Source organism: Microcebus murinus, chromosome 6 (genome assembly GCF_040939455.1).
Source record: "Microcebus murinus isolate Inina chromosome 6, M.murinus_Inina_mat1.0, whole genome shotgun sequence".
Lineage (NCBI taxonomy): Eukaryota > Metazoa > Chordata > Mammalia > Primates > Cheirogaleidae > Microcebus > Microcebus murinus.
The window spans coordinates 23,079,875-23,094,245 of NC_134109.1; the positions used below are offsets into that span (position 1 = coordinate 23,079,875).

General features: G+C 38.0%; 1 protein-coding gene across 23 annotated transcripts in view; it reads right to left on the reverse strand.

Moving 5' to 3' along the window:
* The window catches only part of NRXN3 (neurexin 3), a 1,566,790-nt gene that overhangs the window by 374,298 nt on the left and 1,178,121 nt on the right, over positions 1 to 14,371 (reverse strand). For all 23 annotated transcript variants that reach the window (XR_012919693.1, XM_012756837.3, XM_076003830.1 and 20 more), the window contains one exon: positions 8,763 to 8,944. Coding sequence is in view for 22 of the 23 variants with exons in the window: in XM_012756837.3 (XP_012612291.1) it covers positions 8,763 to 8,944 (182 nt within the window). In the remaining variant the exon portion in view is untranslated. The remainder of the gene's footprint in view (positions 1 to 8,762; positions 8,945 to 14,371) is intronic.

Consider the following 14,371-nt stretch of genomic DNA (forward strand, 5'->3'; position numbering starts at 1 on the left):
ACTGACTTCAGGATGAAGGTTAGCCTGGTGGGATCAACAGGCCTTATCTAAATGTCTTTAAGTGATTCTACCCTCCAAAGGTGTCATCTCAGGCCAGGAAACGACAGGTCTGGCTGTCAGTGCTATCTTTGAGGCTAATCTAGTTATACAGTTCCTTCTGCCATCTATCTGTGAAACACTAACAAGTTGCAACAGCAGCAGTGACAGCACTAAAATCTAAGCATATGATTCTGTGGAGCGGGTGGCTAATGAATTCCCCCATCAATACGCTGAGCTTCCATGCCTTCTGAATACAGCCAGGGATCTAAAATCCATCATCTGTAGCTTCAGGGAGTCAATGAGTTATTTCTTGCCCTGTTGCACTGAACAATACCCCAGGAGTAATGACTAGTAGCAGTGTAAGCAGTGGCTCAATGAGATAATTCACCCAATGGACAATGTTAAGGGAGGATTGCCATTAAGTCCTATGAACCCCAACACTCAACTGATAATGCCTAGAGTTTGCCTTGCTTGTTGCATGTTAGATTCATGTGTCTACAAAACCTCTGCTATTCAGAACTTATTCAGCTAGCTTTATAACTGCAGGAATCTAGGGCGTATGCCACCAAGCTGGCTTTAAGTTAGTAACATCCTAACTCCTTAGAATTTTATATTACTTAAGTTGAAATCTCAGAGGGCTTTTTAAGCAATTATTCATCATTTAAAAAATAAAATATATAGTGTTTTATCTGAATTAAAAAAAGTTAATTGGAGAAAAATCTAAAAGTACTAAGAATATTTAAATCTATCCCAGACTGAAAGTTCACTATATGCCAGGAGTTGTATAAGAGTTTCATAGATGTCACCTCATAATGAATAGAAAACTTAATTTCTTGTTTTTTAATTGCTGTGGACTTCCGAGGCTGTTCAGGCTAAGCATGCCAAGGTTGACCACAGTAACCCCAGCATGCAGCACTTTGTCTAGTACATAATAAGTATTCAATTTACATACAATGAACAATGCTTGTGAACTAAATTTTCTTAATCCTAATTTTTCAAAATTCATATTATGTATCCATTGAGGATTCTGAAACATAACTGTCATCAATGAATGGTGCAAGGGACACTAGTATGAATGATAAATGAGAAAGATTGGCCATTTGGCCTTTGCTTCTCATAATTGCCTACCAGCTATAAAATATTTTCTACACACTGTCGACTTGACTTTTACGACCGTATTATTGAACATTCCATCTGCACACTAAATTTGTAATTCGTTTTTCTTTCATGTTTTTGGGGAATCAAAATCTATGAAGTGTGTTTATTTGTATTTATGCTTTTAGGTTTCCATTTGCCTTGATGGCAGCAGCTACTCGTCTCTGCACAGCCAGCTGTAGCCGCATTAGGATCTTGGTTCTAACAATGGTGCTTTTTGGTCTCTATTAATCCCCAAGTATAGGGCCAAGCCCTTTGTGTCTTTATCTGGTGCTCATAAAGCCAGTTTCATACTAGCCTTATCTTGAAGGGCTTTACTTTCCTATTTCTGCTGCTCGGTGGTGGTGGTCATGGTTATTGTCAGCTGTTCCTTGTTCTCTTTTTTCCTTTTCTTTTCTTTCTTCTCCTCTTCTTCCCCCTCCTGCTTCTGCTTCACCTCCTCTTCCTCCTCCTTATCGACTTTCTACCTGTTCCTCATTTGCAGGCAAAGTGGTATATTCCCATTTCCCATGATTAATACAAATAAAGAAGAAAATTCAGGGCAAGGCAGGTTACCCTTTTACTGTTGAGTGTAGAGCCCTTTGGGACATTACACTAAAGGACAATAGAAGCACAGTGCATCACCTCAGAACATAGCATCGAGACAAAATGCAGTATTTGTGAGATACCAAGGGAGCTACAGGGCTTTACTCATCCTATTGGCCTAACCCAGGCCTCTCTCAGAGGTAATTAGGTTCTTCACTTTATGCTGAAGGACACTCTAAAAGTCTCAATTGTGGATCTTGTTAATTCATAAAATTTGCTTTTGATCAGATAAGATAGAATTGTATTTAACTTGTGCTAAAATAATCCCAACAGATTTATACAAATACTTACAACTTTACTCTGAATTGGAAAACATTCTTCCTCTGGCTAACGTGTGTGTGTGTGTGTGTGTGTGTGTGTGTGTGTGTGTGTGTTTATTCCTCCAATGCAGTGATCACCTACTGGATATTTCATCAAGAGAACTACCATTCTATATCTGTATAGTCCTTTGCTGATAACAAACAGTTTCTAAATACTTTATTTCGTCTGATCTTTAGGAAAACCCTACAACATAATATTTTTATGTGCATTTAAAAGAAGAGGAGGCTGAAGCTCCAAGTGGTGGAGTGACTTGCTTAGAGTCTGATATCTCACTTGGTACTGACACACATGGTATTCAACTCCAAATCTTTTGGTTTCAAATTAAGTGCATCTTCCTACTATGGCATGCTGCCCCCTCAAAACCATGTGTAGAATCAGAGTAAACAGACTTAGATGGAACTATCACAAAAATAATGCAGACCTGAGCAAACACACCCCAACTTCCATGCACATAGCTGCTTTTGGTCCAGCAGACATAAGCAGTCATTTTATCTGATCCTCACTTCCACTCCCTTCTCTCACCTTCTTCTCTAGCTCTGCTGGGATGGCACAGCTAAGCTGCCAGCTTCAGAGAGGATGCCCAGTATGTCCTCTCCATACACATGGCTAATGATCTGGAAAAGCTCCTAAGCCCAGAAAACCCAAAGAGGCCTTTTTCCCTAAGAACAAATAGCAATGAAAGGAAATACAGAGCCACCCTGCAGTGCACAGAGCTCTATGGAAAACAAAATCACATCTGTTGGACACCTTTGTTGTTTTCTTGTTCTTTCCCTCTTTACTTGTGTTACCAGTCTCAGAAACACCTACATTCCTCTGCACTTCATTGGAGATTCACCCAAATACAGCTCCTGAATCAAATCTAGTTCTGCCACTGGCCAAATCCAGGGATAAATCTAAGCTAACAGCCACCTAACCTCACAGAGGACTAACCAAGCAGATGTTGATGGTTTACTGCAAATATCCTGCATAGAGACAGCCAAAATGAAGCAGCCGGGCTGGCAATTTATAGATGCAATAGGCGTAAGGAACAGGTCATTTATCATAATTCAGATCTGCTCCCATTTATTCTCCAGGAGGTTCTTTGAATGCTATAAATTATGGAAAAACTATACTATACAAACCAAACTTAATAAATACCCAATTTCCCCAAATATGACACGAAGAAAATATTACCAGTCTGTTTTTGGAGAGTCCAGTTTTTGGAAGGAGAACACTTTGCCATTATGAGATGCGGGTCAGTCTAGGCAATGGTCCTTTATCTTCTCCTACTTTGTTTTGTGGAAGTATCCACATTTTAAGTCAAGGAGGGAAATAGTTAGGGAAGGTTATAGATTCTTGTCAAACAAAACAGATGCCTTGACACATAAATTTTCACTGTTCTTGAAAGGCTCATAATTAAAAAATGAATCCGAGAGGATTTATTGTAAATTACACACATGGAGAAGGAAATTAATAGGATGTCTTTTTTTCCACCTAGCATTTACTATATAAATAGAGAAGCTAATTGTTGCCCAGTTTTCCTTGACCTTCTATTTTGTGGGTGGTGAAAGGAGATTGTCAAGAGTTTCATGATAGCAATAAGAAGCATTTCATACTAATCCTTCAATTTTTTCCCTATTGTATAAACATAGGTGAGTGTAACATGACACAGTTCCAGAAAGCCTAGCTATGGGGTCAATAGGCAGATGGCACTTGCCAGTGACAGCAGCTTCCTACTAAGTACTGAGCAGATTAAGTCCTCAACAATAGATTTCAATGGACGGAAACTTATAGTTGAAATAATGATTTTTAAAAATCCTTCTACCATAAGGCATCCTCCCTTCACAGAATCTCATTTCATGAAGAGATACTTCAACAAAGTTTCTTTGTCTTTTTCGAACACATTCACCCAAGTGATAACTGACACAGAAAATACTGCCTCATGGAAGTGTGAACCAAAACTCAAGAAATGTTAGCTAATTTTGGACAAACAATTCCTGAATTATTTTAATCTCTTGACTGGTTATTTTTTTTTTTTTTAATAATTCACTAATTGTCAAAACCTATTTAAACCTCATGGGGCCAAGATGAGTAGGAAGACTTTAGGTTTAAAAGAAAGCAGCAAAAGAAAGAAGAGCCTCCACTTTCTTGATCAAAACAGCAGATAGTCTAAGCATATTGTGAAATAAACAAGCAACACGCTCAATATCTACTCAGCTCTGTCTTGGTGCCCCTTACTTTCCCTACCTCAATTATCCACTCTATGGCACAGATGTCTTCCTTTTGTCCAAGCTTTCTCTACCCATCCCTGCCATCCCACACAGAAGAACCATACCCACTTACCCTCTTTCTCTCCAACTCTCTAATCAAAACGCAAATTCTGTCACAAGAGCTGACCTTAACCTGGTGTAAGAAGGACCACAATAACACTGACTACTTTAAATTAATTAGTAATCGATTCAAGGACTTGCAGCAGAGTATGAGTTTAAGAAGATATCTGTTTCCTAAGGAGTTTTTAAAGTGTGGGGATTTCAGGATGACACAGGAACACAAATGGGAAAGTTTAAGCATCTGAGGAGGGATAGCATGAAGCTAAGAGCAGTGGGATAAATGTGCAGTGTAGTTCCACAGAATCCCACTTCTGCACATATGGCAGACGTGACTGAGGGAAGCCATATCTCCTACATACTGGGTGTGCCCACTGCCCTCTCAGACGTTTCCAGTGTAAACCTGGAAGTGAGAGGCACTGAGAGCTGGCAGGCAAGATGCAGCCTGCTTGCCCCTCCTGCTCTGGGGACTATTCTAGAGATGGCACTCCCCTCAGGCTCTGACTCCTTGGCGTTCTTGGAAGAGCATTTTTTTCTTCCCTCAAATAAGCTAACTTGGGGCTAAAAAAGACTTATTCCAATGACAGTGTTGATGGTGCTCAAAGCACTTCAAGAATTTGAGGGTTTACATTCAGCACCAAACATTCTCTCTTTGTCTCTGCTCCTACACCCCGCCTCCACCGCACACTGGCTAATTTTGACTTTACACTTTGTTTCTGACCAGCTTTACTAGCTTGATTACCCCCATGTAACCCCTTCCTGAAGCAAATCTGTAGTCACATCCCTGTCCTGGAATTTATTCCACTGCTATGGTCTGAATGTGTCTCCTAAAATTCATGTGCTGGAAATTTAATCCCCAATGCAAAAGTGTTGGGCCTTTGGGGAGGCGTTTAGGTCATGAGGACTCTGCCCTAACGAGTGGATTAATGACATCCTAAAAAGGGCTTGGAGGATTGGGTTTGCTCCCTTCTGCCCTTCTGCGATGTGAAGACGTGGGGTTCCTCCCCTCCCAAAGACGCAGCACTCATCTGAGCAGTAGAGACAGGGCCCTCACCAGACACCAAACCTGCCCATGCCTTGATGTCTGACTTTCCAGCCTCCAGAACTGTGACAAATACATTTCTGTTCTTTATGAATTACCCACTCTCAAGTATTCTGTTCTAGCAACGCAAAACAGAGTAAGCCATTGCCTTTTCATGTCTGCCATCACTTTTCTTTTTTTCCCCAGTGGGTTTCTCTTCTCCTAGGCAAACTGCAAAGTGGAAATGAAATCTTTTGCCTCCTGCTCAATCCCTTCCACTTTCACTAATTGCCCCTGAGCTCTTTTCTTTTTGAATAATTTTCTTTAATACAAGAAAACAAACCGTGCAACAAACAAAAACACCTTTTACAGGTTATAAGAGTCTTACAAAGTATTTTAATAGGTATGTATGGCTTCCTGATACACCTACTTAAATGTCCAAAACATGAGGCTAGTTTTGTAATCAAGCCTTTCAGTCTTCTCCTTGGATTCCTTTATTCCGAGTGTAGTACGGAGCCTGCTCTCTTACGTGTAGACAAAGAAATAATCCACTAGGAAGGAAAAATCATTTCAAATGACTATAACAAAGAGGGATTCTATGCTCAAGAGGACCATGAACATGTCAGTTTCACTATAGAATCATGTGGATTTTCCACGTTATTGGGCCCCTTTTTTCTGAAAAGATCAGGTGATATCATTTCCTAACCCAAGTTTTAAAGAAAAATCTATTGGGATTTCACAGAATGTTTAAGCAATTGGCAGCATCACTGGAATAGATCTACAGACCCCAATGAGGCTCTATATTTTATACTTATATTATGATACAAAATTTTTGATATTTTTGCTCATATAAAGAAATAAATTTAATACTATGTCAAATTTAATGTGCATGGTTATACAGAGTATGCACACTAATGAATACAAGCAAATACACATTACTTGAACCCCAAAGTATGTTTAGAGACATTCTCTTTTCAAAGACACCAAAGAAATGACAGAACTTTATAATACCATAATATACTGGAATGTTCTGGTTCCTCCTAGAAATTCCCAGTACCTGCATATTAATGTTATAAAAGCACTGCCAATTTCAAGTAAATAGAAAATAAGTAAAGTTCTTTCTTAAAAGTAGAGATGCTCTACAAATCACAAGTGGAGAGAGGAATGGATAAACTAGTAACACATTATCTCACTCAAAACGATGCTCATGGCTGTGCCAAATCATATTTTTCTTAGCAAGTCACACTGAACAAAAAAAGAAGATAAAGCACTGTGCAAATGCAAGTGAGCTGGTAATAATAGCCTACTTATAGCTGCCATGAAATAGTCATTAAGTTATACGCAGCATAAATCTCACAGAGTTTTGTAAATTATGGTGGTTCTTAGAGGCCAAATAAAGACAAAGTGTACTAACTATGGCTGCCTTTTTCTCTTTGCTCCTTGGCATTGCTTTTTAAAATGTTTTAGCTCAGACTCATCGCACCAGATGGTTCTTGAAGCATCTCAGGAAAAATTGAAAGTTCAGAACTCTGTTTAAGACCTCTGTTCTACATTTTGAAGATAAGCATTTTTAATCAGTCCTTCTCTGGGATCCTAAGTAGAGGCTTGCCCTGATTTGGCTCATACTGGAGCCAGAGAGGCTTCCAGTGCAGGCCTGGTCCTTAAGCTGCTCCATTTCCAAGGCACGCTGGCCTAGCAGGTGCTGGAGGCAGGCAGGGCTGCGGGAGCCCAGCTTGCTGCTTGCGACTCCCGCCAGCCTCCTCCAACTCCAGAGACCAGCAATGAAATTGTACCCTCTGCTTCTCTCTATAGACCTGCACATTAGCAACACTCAGATTCAAAGATTCCCAGTCAATGCTCCTTTTCCTCCTTTTTTAGGAGGCTGGTAGCAGTAATCCCCAGTTGATCTTTTCCTTAACTGCTTTTTCCCCCTGCTATTTTAACCGAATTCTTATTGCTCCAAATTAAATCCATTCTTTCTAGCCTTGTCATTGCTAACTAATGAGAACAATTCCTCTCTTTGCTCTTGGTGGCTGCACTTTGGGTACTAATGGATGAGAATCATATCTTTCTTTAGCCTACTTTCTTAACTGCAGACTGCACAGGTGATAAAATGGGCTAATTGTTGCTATAAAAATATTTTCTATCCTCATAACGAAGTAATTTTTTCTTCCAAATCATTTTAATTTCTTAGACTTGCACTGTGTTCTTATGATCTAAGGGGACTAGGGGTACAGTTCCTATTGGGCTCATGTGTACAAGGCCTAAAGCAAAATGTTGACTGCACAATATGGATGAATTACTCAATTCTTGCTCATTGTGTTGTTTCCCTTTTGCCCCACCCAATTTGATGCTCTGGTCTCAGTTTTTTTTTTTTTTTTTGAGACAGAGTCTCGCTTTGTTGCCCAGGCTAGAGTGAGTGCCGTGGCGTCAGCCTAGCTCACAGCAACCTCAAACTCCTGGGCTCGAGTGATCCTTCTGCCTCAGCCTCCCGGGTAGCTGGGACTACAGGCATGCGCCACCATGCCCGGCTAATTTTTTTTTATATATATATATCAGTTGGTCAATTAATTTCTTTCTATTTATAGTAGAGACGGGGTCTCGCTCTTGCTCAGGCTGGTTTCGAACTCCTGACCTTGAGCAATCCGCCCGCCTCGGCCTCCCAAGAGCTAGGATTACAGGCGTGAGCCACAGCGCCCGGCCTTGGTCTCAGTTTTTATCGTATGTTCTTTACATCTCTACAGTGATGTTTGTAGCCTAGGACAGGGTCACCAAAGTGCATCCTGCAGCCTATTTTTGTAACTAAATTTTTATTGGAATACAGTCACATGCATTTAAAAATATATATTGTCTCTGTGTACTTTCCCATTACAAAAGCAGAAATGAGTATCTCTGACAGAGACTATATGACCTACAAAGCCCAAAATATTTACTATTTGTCCCTTTACAGAAAGTTTGCCAAATACCAGCCTAGGAGACCTTTACATTCCGCTTGATTTTACTCCTTATGCCAGGTAGGATCCACATCAGGTAATTCACACCCAAGCAGTCTGCTAAATGTTTTGCTATCAGCCAAGCCGCACAGTTGGGAAGGGAGTCTGGAAGGACAGAATTTCTTTTTCTCTTTACATACATGGGGCAGAAGACAGAGTTTTTAATACCCCCTCTCTCCCTGCAAGGCACTCTGTGAACATGATGGTTCACATCTGAAAGCAATTTTTATAAGCATGTGCACCCTTGTCATGCCTATCTAGAATATTCTGCCGCATTTATCTGACTCACCAACTCAGACCACCAGGAAGACAAGAGAATCCGGGCCAAGGCCCGGTACTCACTATGTGAAGCTGGAGGAAGTCGCCAAGTCCTGGAGCGCTGTCAATGCGTACCAAGATCCCATCCTTCACAGTGGTGCTGAAGCCCACAGCAAGGCGGTCGGAGCGTGTGCTGGGCCTGTCATTGGCTGGCCAGGTGTAGAGGATGAGGCCACCGCTTTTCCCAAAGATGTACGTAGCGCCAGCTGCAAAAGCAAGGAGAGGAAGGCATCAGGGCACTGTATCATATACAGCCAGCTGCAGGCACACTGTTGAGACTGTACAGAACAGCTGCAGAGAGCAAATGTCCCCCATGTGACAGTAGTTGGTTACTGAGAGGGATGGCATCCATAACCTCAGAAGGCAACTATCACACCTTATCAAAGACTCAGGCAAAATGAATGAAGGACAAAATAAATATTAGTGAGAGTTGTTCTTCTTCTGTTCCGGCTGTAATGGTAGAGGGCAAACAGCATGCTGTGTTTGAGAGCTTTGGTACGTTGTGACAAACTACTTTTTGGTTGTCCTTAACAGCAGGATTAATTTACCATCTCAGCTAGGACAGGCACAAGATAGAAAACTAGTTCTCCACCTCTCAGCTATCAGAACATTCTGCTCACTGGAGCCAGGAGCAGTGTCAGGGTTGCCCCACAAATTGACGGTAACAGGGAAGTCCAAAGACATCGTTTCTCTCATGCCTGTACCTCCTCCCATCCCTGTGGAAAAGAGAACAGTGGCCTGAGAAAACCAACTTATGTAACTAAAAGCATTTGCCTATTTTACTATTGTGTTGCTATAAATATGGTGACAAAAATTATTCCCAGAAGTCTTTTAAAAATGAGCTTTTTTTCCCCTTTCCCTAGTGGTGGTATTTATCTGGCATTAAATAACAGTTTCCATTTTCTTTTCCAAACTAAATCTCAAAAAGAAGAAGATATAGGGAGATATAGAAATAAACCCCAGGATAATGAATTTTGAGCCTGAAACGTGACAAATGGTATCGTCAGTTATGACTAGTGAGTTTATCAGTACAGCTACTATTTATTTGTGCTTTTTCTATTATCAGTATGAACTCAGGGTTACTACAAATATGTTAATTTAAAACCACTTAAAAAGCAAAGAGGAAGAAAAATAAAGAAAATATTTTATTTTGCATTGCAGAAATTTTAAACAGTATATTTTAGGAAACAAGTTTTTAGATCTGAATTGGGGAAAATCACGTAGATTCGGTAGCTAGAATAAACTACACCATTGCAGCCTCTATGGTTTTATGCATGCTACTCATAGCGAATGCTTCCATATGTTATTCCTCTCAAAATTCAGAGAACATTTGGCATCAGATTTTCTTGTGTGTTTTCCAGTGAACATATTCCAGCCCTTGAAACTATTTAAAATCAACATTGGACAGCCATTCAGATATCCTTAGCATTGACTAAAAGTCTCAAGCACTGGTCCACATGTATTCTCAGAGCTAGTTTACAGAGAATATTGGGTGGAATTATGTTGAATGAAGAAGAAATGAGTTATTCATCTTGCTTAGAAATAATAAAGTAAACTCCTGGAAGGCTAGAATTAGGAGTATATGTCATATGTCATCCTTTCTAAAGCACTGAGCCACATTAAATTCTGTGGCATATAGAATCTAATTTGTGCTCTTTGAAAGGTCACTATGCTGGTTGCTCCAATTTGCTCAGTTTGTATATTGCATGTAGCATAACATTATTTTTCTTTTATGAATTTCTCAATCCTTAGGGGAAGCCCTCTGGAAAGTCCTCTACACTTATTAGGAGAATTTGGGATTGTGGGATGCAAAGTTTATGATTAATTCTATGTGCAAAACAATGTTTACTTCTCACTATCCACAAACACCCTCAAAGCTTCTTAAAATTGGAAATGTAGATCTAATGATTTACCCTTGATATCTCTCCATCTGTGAAGAATTTAAATAATTCCTCCATAGATGATTACAAATGTCATCACCGCTCCCTTTATTCTTTATTTGGAAATCTGAAGGTTATTCAGTGATTAATGTATAGAATCACCAAAAATGCAAACCAGCCTGTGTGGGACATTTTGTAGCAAGTTATAAAATCTTACACCATCCTATCCTAAATATATAATGGATTCTTTACAGAGACAAATTCATATCTATCAGGAAATAATTTTGTCACTACAAAAATAACAAGTCAAAAGTTGGTTGCAGCATATGCATGTTGATTTATAGTTTGCAAAGTATTTTTAAACTCATTAGCTGAATCTTTGCAATGCATATGGGATATTTTATTTGTTGACACTATTTTAAAGATTTGGAAACAGAGGCTCAAATATCTGAAATAAGTGTCACCACCTCCCAAAGCCTTTTTCACTACATACCAATGTCATTCATTGCACCATAAACTATACTATTACACTCTACCAATAGGGCAAACTTGTTTGTCCTGAGATCTTTTTACATCTTCTCATAATACCAAAGCAAAATATAAATAAAGCCACAGCCCCAAATCTGGTATGTTTTCAAATGCCTGGCTGGCCATCTCACCATACAAATAATTTTATAAACTCTCCCCTCTACTTCTAGCTCTCTCACCCACTGCCCTGTCCAGTAATTTTCAGTGCTCCAATACAAAAGGGAAGAATATTTTATAAGAAAAAATATAACTTCTTACATACAGTAGTTAGAAGGTCACAGTAGCTTTAATTAAACAAAGAACAAAATCTTACTGTGACAAGATGGAATAAATAGATACAAAAATCCACTTTTAAAATTATTTTTATTGCTTCTGTTGTTGTAAATTTACAATGTTACTATGTTAAGTAATTCTAACTCTTTGGGTGAAAAGGGCATAAAAGACATAAAGTGCCTAATATATTGCTTATTCTTCTATACAGAAGAAAAATATTAAAATATATGTTACTGGTAAAGAATTTGCTGGCAAGAGTAAGTAAAGACCCAAAATGCTCCCATAAACCAATGCTATGGTGCTTTAGAAGAAGTTCATTAATGATTATAATTTTCTACTCTGATAATGTCATTTTTTTCTCTTTACTTTCCATGCTTTGCCATCTTACATGGTTTTTAGAGGTAACTCCACATTTTCTGTTAATTTTAATATAAAATGCCTAGAGTCCCAAAGGGAACATGGAATTTTTTTTCTTTATATTTTCATATAAAAAAGTTAATTTTGTTATTTTAAATGTAGATTATAAATCAACTTTCTGGGAACATCCTAGGAACTACAAGGACCCTCATTTACTTCATTTCTGAGCCATGTCATCAAACCCCACATGCTTTCTCTCCTGAGCCTATCTTTTCTGATTGCTGGTTTCTCATTGAGTTCAGTATGCTGGTATTAAGATCATATCTCTTATATTAATAATCAGAACCATGTAAATTTCTTCTTTGCTAGCAAAAATCTGATCAATTCCACTGAAGAAAAAAATTCAATTGTATCATACTGGCCATTTAACACACAGGATTTGCAAGTTTGCAAGCAGCTAAGCTTGCTTTGCTGAGCTCCAGCCAACACAGTATTTAAGAAATGAAATCTCCACACAGTCACCACTCACAGAGTTTAAGTAGATACACCTCAACTTCAAATAGTCAACGAGTATGATGTTTTTAAAACTCACAACCCACAAATAATGAATTTGGCTTATTGTTTTCATAACAATAAGCTACTTACTGTGGTGGGACTGATGGTGATAATGGCAGAGCTAGATCTAAGGGTACAAATAGGTATGTTAGGATTTGTGTTTTCTGTGTGTGTGTGTGTGTTGGGGGGAGTAGGTTGGCAGGATTCAAAAGGGTCAAATAGGCTTCAATGCAGTCATAAAGGAGTCCTTATGAGCAGTTTAATGTACTCAGACAATAAGGTGATTAAGGAGATGATCTATGATTTCTCCAAGAGAATCAATGAAGGATAGAAATTTTTCTAGTTCATATTTCTCCAGGATTCTTAAAGTTTGGGTGCATTTTACTGCTTATTTCACTAGAATATAATTGCTGATGGCAGTTCAACTTTTCCTTATCTAAGATCACTTGGATAATTATTGTTATTGGTATTGTTGTTTTGACTTATAAGCCCTGTGACCTTGCCTTTGTGGCATTATTTCTATTCCCAGTCCCATAACCAAATAGCGTATTACTGTTTTGGGAGATTGCCAACAGGAAAAGAATTATGATCTTGTTTAAGATTCATCTTAGATATAAAAATAATATATCTACATATGCATATGTATCTATACATACAAATGTATATATGTGTGTGTATGTGCATGTGTGAAAAATAAGGAGAGTTTAATTAGAAAATACAACAGACTACCTGGAATTCATTTATTATTTTCCTCATCAACTAATTATAGATAAAATGGTTTAAGTACTGAAATACAATGTGGGTTGCATATACCTGTTTTTTTTTTTTTTTTTTAAAAAGCAAACCAGTCTCCCCTGAAATAATTTTCTATTGGCGTTAAAATGGAACATGTTTTGGAAGCATCTCCCAGGGGAAGTCTGAGAGCATTAAGTTTAAAGAGAACTGGATAACTTACTCATGGACAAATGTAGCAGGCAGAATAATAGATTAAATAATAAAATAAGAATAATACTTAATGTGTAAACCACATGGTAGGGATGAGAAACAAGATATCATACTTTTAGTCTGGTGCTATCTGAACATTGCCTGAGAACTTAGAATAAAATCTCATAATAGTAAGGTATATGTCTGCCTTCCTTTATTATTTCAAGTTTCTTTTCCATATTTCTATTTTATTACTCTTTCATCAAGCTTATCCACATTTGTGTTATTATTATAAATTGGCAAATCCTTTTAGAAAATAAATGGACTATCAATGACATAAAATATCTTCTATAGTAGATATGGTTATTGTTATTCAATTAAATCTATCTTTTATTCTCATCAATTACCATATAGCTAATAAAACCAAAATGGAAAGACTTGTGGTTTTGAAAATGACTAATATCTCTTCTAGCAAACAGACTTATAAATTTAGCTCAAGGATCTTATAATGACTGATGGCCCGAAGAACAGTTTTTTAGTTTCTTTTACTCAGTTTGTTCCTTGGTTTTCCTCCATCCCCATCTCCCTGGCAGTTTGGGGAGTACATCATTTTTAATTTTTCATAACAGTAAGACCTTATGTTTCCATAGCATTGAATGGTTTTCACGTTGCTTTCTTTGGGAGCGTCTCATTTTATTCCTCTTCCTTCAAACACTCACTGAAGTGTTAATGGAAAATATTTTTGTTACTATTTTAAGAAAAAGTAAATGGAAGCAAAAGAGTTTAAATGACTTGATCTGTTCCTAAGTGGCGGAGCTGAGAATAGAATCTGATCCTTCCTTTCTCAACTCTGCTCTCTTCTCCCCAAATCAGGCTGTCCTTTTGTCTAACTCAAATATATATATATATATATATATATATATATATATATATATATATATGTGTGTGTGTGTGTGTGTATATGTGTATGTATATATATATGAATATATACATTTATATTACAAATATTTGAATATATATATTTCCATTATACCAATGGTATTTCTAATACTCTCACTTTTTACATTTACCTGTATATCTGAGAAGGCATGGGGATGATGATAGAAAGAAATAAAA